The 9,141-nt window shown below is 47.8% G+C and overlaps 1 protein-coding gene across 1 annotated transcript; it reads left to right on the top strand.

The window, feature by feature from the left end:
• The first annotated feature begins 588 nt into the window (after nt 1-588).
• Nucleotides 589-8,799, top strand: LOC143821674 (E3 ubiquitin-protein ligase MARCHF5-like). The gene is made up of 6 exons (XM_077305894.1): nt 589-849; nt 3,375-3,577; nt 4,136-4,266; nt 6,207-6,390; nt 7,703-7,872; nt 8,306-8,799. The coding sequence occupies exons 1-6, from the start codon at nt 818-820 to the stop codon at nt 8,474-8,476; spliced, it is 891 nt and encodes a 296-aa protein (XP_077162009.1). The 5' UTR covers nt 589-817; the 3' UTR covers nt 8,477-8,799.
• The last annotated feature ends 342 nt before the right edge of the window (nt 8,800-9,141 follow it).

Raw genomic sequence — 9,141 nt, 5'->3', positions numbered from 1 at the left:
GTGGTAATTCTTTGCTAAAACAGCTAATCAGTCCTTTTGAGTTCAGTGGTAGTTCACAAACACATTGGAGAAATAAAACTGTCCATGTTATTAATTAATAACAGACTTTCCCAGTTGTGGAAAGAAATAATTAAAAGAGAAGAGACTAGTTGTTTACCCCATTCTACACACTTGGCTACGTATTATATATATATATATATGTGTGTGTGTGTGTGTGTGTGTGTGTACATGTATATGTGTATATATATGTGTGTGTGTATGTATATGTATGTGTGTATATATATATGCTTCCTGTGTATAAATCTGCCAATTTAAATAAATGAATAAATAACCAATCCGTCAATCAATCCTGAAAAGAGAAGACACGCAGCAATGACAATACAAGACAGGCAGGACTCCGGCTGGTGAAGCTTGTCCTTGCATGAACTTTTCTTCCTGTTCATTGCAGTAAGTTTCAAGGCCACAAAGAAAGGGCGAAAGGTTGAAGGCGAAGCTCCTATGCCAGGGCAAAGCTGCTAGCGGGACTTTGTGAGCACCTCTCCCCAAAGGATGGCCTGTCTCTTTAAGAGGACCCGGAAGCAGAGCGGGCGCCTCCGACGTCAGGCAGGCCACCGTGCAAGCCGAGGGACTTTCCTGTTCTCCGCAGTGGCAACAAACCGCTCGAGGGGAGCCTGGCGGTGGGCTCGGAAGCGACCTGCGGGGGTCGTCCTGGCGCGGCTGCCCTTTGCTAACCGGGGTCTTTGGGCCGAGCTTTGGGGCTGATTCCCGCGGGGGAGAGACCTGAGCCCCAGAGGCGGCGGCGGTGGCGGCGGCGCCCATGGCAGAGGCAGCCGGAGGCGCATGGGAGAGGTACGGAGGTGCTGCTTGGATAGCGAGACAGATTCAAGCGGGGAGCCGGGTTGGTCTGAAGCGGCAGAACACATTTCGGGTCCAGGGACACCTTTAAGTCCCGACAAGTTTTAATCAAGGGATGCGCTTTCGTGTGCATGCTGAAAGCGCATCCCCTGAATAAAACTTGGTGGGGCCTAAAGGTGCCCCTGGACTTTAAATCTGCTTGAATATCAAATGCAAGATCCATTTGGCTGGAGGGGCAAGGACGTGCTCGTGTCTTGGGAAGCGACACTTGTCGGAAAGGTTGTTTAGCCCCCATAAAAACGGATACCAGATTCCATGGCATTTCTGTTTTGATTGTCTGTTCCCCCACCCCCAAAGGACGGGATCAAACTTTCAGGGAATCGATATTCAGCGCTCGCAGGTGACTTCAGACAAGCCAGGCTGTCTCTGTACTACCCCCTCACCCTGGGGATGTCAGCCTGCAGGTGGGGCCTGGGGATCCCCCAGAATTGCAGCTCATCAACAAACTTCAGTGACCAGTTCCCTTGGATAAAATGGATGCTTGGGAAGGTGGACTCTATGGCATATTACCCCACCAAGGTTTCTGGCCTCCCCAGGCGCCATCACCAGATCTCCAAGAGCTTTCCCACAGGGAGCAGGCAACCCCCCCCCCCATCTTCTACTGGTAACCGGGGGGGGGGGGGGTGGAATGGGACCTGGCAACACACACACATTTGCAACATGGGAGAAATACTACCTACCTTACCGGATTGCTGAAAGCATTGTGGGGGAGAGGTTGTGTTTGAGCACTTGGCAGACTTTTTGCATGGTGTAACCTGAGCCTGCTGGGTGTGCCTGTGTTACGCCTATGCCACAGACTTAGTCCTGCCACCTAGGGCATGTTCTCCAACTCAAGCTGCAATAGCCAGGGTTCCAGGACAATTAAGGCTTTTATGAAATACAATCTCCCTAATCTTTGTCGTAACCCTATTAGGTAGGGCTGTAGGGTTATCATCATAATGCAGGCAGGTGTTTTGGCAGGGGGCTGCATTATCATCATAATGCAGGTAGGTGTTTTGGCAGGGATCAGCTTGCCTGGCCCTACCTAGTGAGTTTATGTCCAAGGTGAGATTTAAACTGAGCATCTCCACCATACTGTACTTGCTCACCCATTTGGTAGGATTGATGCTACATGCAGTCCAGAGAAATTCATTGGGTCCAGCAGGAACATCATGTAATGGGATTTTAAAAACAATTAAATAAGGACTGTATAATGCTCAGGAGATCCCGCAAGGGACAGAGTCATCTATTTTAATTCTTGCTGCCTCTTGTCATCTGAATACACTGATCTTTGATATGGGGGGGGGAAGGTTCCTAGGCAAAAATGGAATACCTTCCTCCCTCTTCACTTGTATAAATTTGCTATATTTGATCAATGGGATTCAGATGTAAAGGCGAACATGGGAATCATCAGTTAAACTTACTCTCACTTGATGTAATGATGATTAAACAAGAGAGTAGATTCAGAAAAATCAAATCTTCAGAGATGCTTAGGGCGTCTCTAAATGCTGTATTGCTACAGACGGTGCCTAGATAATGGGATAGGTATTACTATTCTGGAATGTTCCATACCATCTAGCCCTTTGCTAACCTGGGTCTAGCCTGAAGCATCCAGAATTGTCATTTATGGCAAAGGAATAACTGGGCTACAACTTACATTCAGGATAAGATCAGGAGGGGGGGAGTATCCCCAGCTTAGTTAGTGGCTCTGGGACTAGAGGAGAGAGGTGAAATGAGAGATACAAAGGATTTCTCACCAGCCATTTCAGAGGAGGGGAACCCTGAACTCCATTCTCACAGTGGTTCTGTAGGAAATCTTTTGGTTGTCCAGGGGAAGCCATGTTTGAAATGCAGGGGGATCCCATGGCAGAGTGAGAACTTACAGAAGATGCAAGTTCTTTTCTGAACTGGGTTTAACAAAACATGTTGGTGGCCAACTTAGGCTGAAAAACATGTTCATACATATTTGTTGTTCCCATGTTATGCTAAATATGTGAGTAGGCCATTGGATGTGGGAGTCTTTTTGGAAGCAGCAGTTGCATGCTTATAAGTCACTTAGTTATACGCAAACAAATAATTGCATTGTTGCATGACACTCTTTTGGGAAGCATGCATGGGGTTCTTATCCAGGTGCTGTCCAGGCTGAGAGCTGCTGAGCTTTACCACTGAAAAAGCCCCCAAGGAAATTCCTAGCCTGTTACTAGCATCTTCTTACCAACCTGAGTGTTTCCTTTGGTATCATGAGCTACTTTGCGGCCTCCTCCTTCCAATGACCTGCTGGTCCCCGTGCCTCGCACACCAACAGGTCCCCTTGGCCCATCTCATCCTTTTCTTTATTTTGTCATTATTTAGCTACACAGAAGGAAGGCTTAAACTCCCACTCACTTGGGAAGGCTCCTCAGTGGTACATCTCAGCAACACCTTAAGCCAGAGTCCTTTGGATGGTTGGGATCATTCTCTCTCTGATCTCCCTTTCCCAGGCACTGCTGGGTCTGTTTTGCTACCGAGGGTGATGACCAGTCAGCTGAGTGGGTCTGCCCCTGCCGCTGCAAAGGCTCCACCAAATGGATCCACCAGGCCTGCCTCCAGCGCTGGCTGGATGAGAAGCAGAAAGGCAACAGCACAGGCAGAGTGAGCTGCCCGCAGTGTGGTACAGAATACCACATAGTCTTCCCCAAGCTGGGTGAGTATAAAGCTGACTTGGGATCTCCATCTTGAGTGAGTGAACAGAACATCTCTCTGATTCCTGGGGAGTCTTGCATTTCCTTACACCTTGCGCATACCGACTGATCTTGAATTGACTTGCTATAAATCACCTTAATGTGTCCAGATTTGGTGTAGTGGTTAGAAGTGCCAGTTTGGTATAGTGGTTAGGAGTACAGACTTCTAATCTGGCATGCCGGGTTCGATTCTGCACTCCCCCACATGGAGCCAGGTGGGTGACCTTGGGCTCTCCACAGCACTGATAAAGCTGTTCTCACTGAGCTCTCTCAGGGCTCTCTCAGCCTCACCCACCTCACAGGGTGTCTGTTGTGGGGAGAGGAAAGGGAAGGTGAATGTAAGCCGCTTTGAGACTCCTTCAGGTAGAGAAAAGCAGCATATAAGAACCAACTCTTCTTCTTAATGTAAGCTCAGATATGAGGGAGCCCTAATTCTGAAGGTAGTCAAGAGAGAGTAGAGCTGTAGTAATGCTTGTGATGGCCAGAAGCTTCCATTGACCTTGATAATCTCCCCCTCCTAGGACCCTTGGTATATTTCTTGCAGCAAGTGGACCGTGTTTTATCCAAAGTGAGCCCCTTTGCTGCTGCTGGCATTGTCGTGGGAACGTTATACTGGTCAGCGGTTACCTATGGGGCAGTTACCGTGATGCAGGTAATGTGAGTGTGGGAAGGGTGTGTGTGTGTGCGTGCACTTTTGTTACCAGAAATAGACCTGTCTCTTGAATTTATGATGGGGAAATTAACAATTCTAGGAAACTAATAGGCAGTGCAAGAGGAGGTAACAAGCAAGGTATCAGCTTCTGTGTACTGGGGCCCAGCCACCAGCCACCAGAACTCAGGCAAAGCAGATTAGTATCAAATAATTTTATTTTAAAAGAAATTCCAAACAATTTAAGCTTAGCAATTCTTTAAAAATATCATACACAAACTAGCATTTGGAGAGAAATAAAGATTATAGCATCCAAGATAGAGGGATTAACTGGGACAAAATAGACATACAACCTGTCCTGCAGAGAAACGGATCTTTCGAAGAGCAGAGAGAGAAGGGCAGACACAAGACCAGCTTGTATTTGGGTGGTCTGTCTGGTGTCAATTCGAATACCCACTGAGGTGAGTTTGTACCTTAAGTAGCCAAAACCATTGCCTGGAGCTTTACCTAGCCAAGCTCAGCTTGAGACTGAATTTCCTCCATTAGTGGAAAGGATTGAACTAGATGACTCTGGAGACCCCTTCCAACTCTATGATTCTATGAAACAATATGGGGAAGGGATCAGTGTAAGAAGTGAAAAGGTTGCAACATGGGTGATTTCCTGGGTTGGCATGAGACAAAGAACAGGGGCGCAAGATAAGTAGGGCAATTCTGAGTTTCAAGCCCAGGTGACTATGAGTCATGGCAGAAAGATCGGAGGGACCAGATAGTCTCTGAATAGATTATTAAAAGTGACAATATCTTTGATGGACCGCGATCATTATCAGGATGAGAACCTGAGGTAGGACAAATTCCTGAGCAGTGGAAAATTACCTGCTACCCCAGGTGGAGATCTGGAAACTGCAGGAACCTTGACAGAATTAAGGAAGTATCTGAGTTCCTTTGCCTTTTTAATACGATCTCTCTCTCTAGCAATGTGCATGGAGGCAGAGGGAGAATGACCAGCTCTGAATTTATTTTCCAATATTTCCTAACCCTCCCTTGTTCCAAACTCCTGGTTTTCCCTGGAAGGGCTGGCATCAGGCCATGAGAGGTGCAGTTGTGGGGTTTGACTGTGTGTAACCATACCCAGACTAGTTTCCTGGGCTAAGCACTGACGTTCTGTGTACATCCGTGACCTTGATGCAGTGGCAGAAAGGAGCTGCAAGATAGATACTGGCTGGGAATACTGGGAAATAGGCAGCCCTAATATGGTGGGCTCCTCTTGGCCTTACATTTGTGTGTAAAGGAAGGCCATGTGCTGGCAAGATCTTTCCCCGAAACTTTACAAAGAAGGCTTAGGGGGGTTGCAAGCTTTAATCATTAAGTTAATCCAAGGAAGATTAATCAGCGTGATCAAAAGGCATCTTTTCTCAATTTGAGTAGAGTTATTTCCAAAAGCAAAAACAATTGATAGCAGTATGTTCTTAGGCTGATGGTAACCTTGCTGAGCCTGATGGCTCCTTGCATCACCAGAGCAAGTTGAGACTGTTCATGAGATCTGTAGAAGAGGCTGATAAAAAGCCATCTAAGTAAAGTTGGGTTCAAATTGCAGGTCAGCCCAGGACTTTCTCTCTTGCCTTTAGTTCTCATTTGGAAGGAGGAGAAGGATGAGGACTTGGCCTTTAAGCTGCTTGGCTCAGGATCTGCCTTGTTTGTGCTGCTCTGCAAGGTGCCATGCTCAGGGATGGTGCTACATAATAATGCATTGGCTGGAGACTGTCAGAATAAGCAGTTAGGGAGAATTTTGTTCTGTGCCCTGGAACTAGACTGTGCTCAAAACCCACACGGAGTGCCTTAAGGCTTGTGCTGTATAAATGAAATGCTGTTCTCCTGATTGATGGAAGAGGAAGTTGCCCACTTCTCCCATCTATGTGACCAGTTGATCTTCTCTCTGTTTGTAGGTTGTCGGCCATAAAAAGGGGCTGGATGTGATGGAGCGGGCAGACCCTCTTTTCTTGCTCATGGGGCTTCCTACCATCCCTGTGATGCTGGTCCTGGGCAAGATGATCCGCTGGGAAGACTACGTGCTGCGGGTCTGGCGGAAGTACTCCAGCAAACTGCAGGCGCTGCAGGCTTTGGTGCCAGGTGAGTCCATCGACCGAAAAAATGATCCTGATCTGGGCATCTTGCGTTGAGTCAGATGGTAGGAAAGGCTTAGATGCAATAATGAAGCTGGGCTGTAGATTCAGCCGTGGTAAAGTAGGAGGTCTGCTGGAAATCCTCCAAGCCCTGGAAGGCTTTGTTCAGCAACCTGCCTGGCTGCTAAGGTATCACCTTGTCAATACAGCTTGGCAACCACAGGGACTAGGATCCAGCTTGGTGTAGTGGTTAGGTGTGCAGACTTCTATTCTGGCAAACCAGGTTTGATCCTGCGCTCCCCCACATGGGTGACCTTGGGCTGGGTGACCTTGGGCTCGCCACAGTACTGATAAAGCTATTCTGATTTAGCAGTAATCTCAGGACTCTCGCAGCCTCACCTCTCTCACAGGGTGTCTGTTGTGGGGAGAGGAAAGGGAAGGTGACTGTAAGCTGCTTTGAGACTCCTGGTAGAGAAAAGCAGCATATAAGAGCCAACTCTTCATTTTGCAGGTGCTTTGGTTTTAATGACAGGTAGTTGCATTTAGTGACCATTCATCTTTCTGTGTTTTTATGGAGTCATGGCACAGGCCCACCTGCCGCAGACAAGAAGAAAGGTGAAAAGGAATTAGAGATGGGCAGCAAAGTGTGTTTTCCCTTGTGAGCACAGCCGACACTGCTTGTTGAGAATTCCAAAGAACAAGCAGCGAAAGCTGGCAAGAATAACAGCCAGATAAACCAGGAACGAAGAGTCCCTCTAGCTCTGTGCTTTGTTTGTGCTTTTCTCTTTCCTTAGTGGCTAATGATCCATGGGGGAGAGAGGAGCAAGGGGGAAATTAACCCCCAGGGGGAGAAAAACAGAGAGAAAGAACAGGTGGGGAAAGATAATCAGGTGCCCCTATTTCTTTATTTTTTTATTTTGATTTATTTTTTATTTATTTAGATTTTTATACCGCCCTTCCCTACGGCTCTGGGCGGTTTACATAAAACATTTTGAAACATTAACATAGAAAGCTCTCAAAATCAATATAACAATAACAACCAACTAGGACAGTTATGGGTTCTTATGGTCTCCTTTAACTTTCTCTCCCTGAAAGATGGGGAATTCAGAATTCTCAAAAGTTGGAGTGGACTTGCTCCATTGGGTTAGCCTAACATATAGCCTGGCTTTTACAGTGCTCCAGGTACCAGGCTGTGTAGTAAGTATAGAAGTAATCCAGCACAGAAAAGCTGAATGGTCGCCTTGGGTGTGGGAGGCATAGCCCAGGCATCCCATTACTTCTCAGACACCCTGATTTTTTTCTTCTCCTCCCATCTCCAGGAGTCAGCCGCCCCCTTGTGCAGGCACCACTGGCCGAGTCCCGCTACCAGAACGACCACCTGTCCATCTCGCGCACACTTTGTGGAGCTCTGGTCTTCCCTACCATTGCCAATCTAGTTGGCAGGGTGATGTTCCGCAGAGTGAACTCCAGCCTACAACGGACCATCCTGGTGAGGAAAGAGATGGGGGAAGGATGGGAGGGATAATGCTCTGGCCAAATTTCAAAGGCGTCGCTAGCAGCCATGGTGCCACAACACCCTTCATCCATCCATCCAGCTGGTGGTTCGTTTCGAAGCTGTAACCCTGGCATAGTGCCCCTGCCTGGCGTGTAGGAATCCCCACATTCAGTCCTCCCCCACATTCAGTCCAACCTTAATGAAAAGGTTGCTGGGGCTGGGAGCTGAGATCCCTTGGCTGAATGCTGGTCCCTTGCTTGACCCCTGGCAGATCCCTTGACAGACTGCTGCTATTTGGAGTAGACTGCATTTCACAACCTGACCGATATGCTTACCCAGTGCTTAATTTGTGAGGAGGGGCTGGAGGGAAAGAGGGGATAATTTGTGGCTGTTTAACTTCACTTCCGCCCTCCTTTTTTTCCGGCAGGGAGGCATTGCCTTTGTTGCCATCAAGGGAGCCCTCAAAGTCTACTTCCGCCAGCAACAGTACTTGATCCAGGCCAACCGGCGCATCCTCAACTATGTGGAGAAGGGGGATGCGGAGAAGGGATTGGCGCAGTTCGACGAAGACAGCGGCAGTGAAGCAGGGCTCAGCTAGGGTGGGAGGAACCAAGCTGCCGTAGGCCTGCTGCCATTGGCCGTGCTCCAGTCCCAGAGCAAAGCACCGACACACCGTATGGGCTTGGCCAGCTGTGTACAGAGGGAGAGGGTAGTTTTAGACTGGACTGGATAAAGGGCATTTCCAAGGTCTCCTCGGAGAGCAACTCTCTGATCCTTTTAGGCTGGTGGCTTATATGGAGTTGGGCAGAATGATCCTGTCCTTTCTAGTTTCCCCTCCACATTCACTGCTTAACCTTGTGTGGATTTGTCCCCAGACTTTCCATAAGTTATGGTTTCAATAAAACATGACTTAAGTTGTAAGCATCGCGTTCACAACTTGGAATTAATAGTGCTGTTTTCCGGCCTGCAAGAATGCTGTATGTTGATCTGTGCCGCCAAGAACTCAGGGAATCTACTCTGTGGTTGTTTCGTTTTAGGAGAAGTTAGGCTGGAGCAGGGAAGGGGGGAATAGCTTGGGTAATGAACTTCATGGATGAAGAGGATTTGAACTCGGATCCTCACAGACCACTCTCCTTTACCACGCGGGCTGTTGTTGACAAATCAAATAGGATTCAAAGGAGGGATCCCTTTATTGATTTAGAACACAAAGGCCCTGGCCTTTTGTAGACTTGGTGTTTTTCCTCTAAGGAGTTAAAATGTAAT

This window comes from Paroedura picta, chromosome 12 (genome assembly GCF_049243985.1).
Source record: "Paroedura picta isolate Pp20150507F chromosome 12, Ppicta_v3.0, whole genome shotgun sequence".
Classification (NCBI taxonomy): Eukaryota; Metazoa; Chordata; class Lepidosauria; order Squamata; family Gekkonidae; genus Paroedura; species Paroedura picta.
The sequence above is the reverse complement of the archived record's forward strand: the minus strand, read 5'-3'. Positions and strand labels throughout refer to the sequence as shown.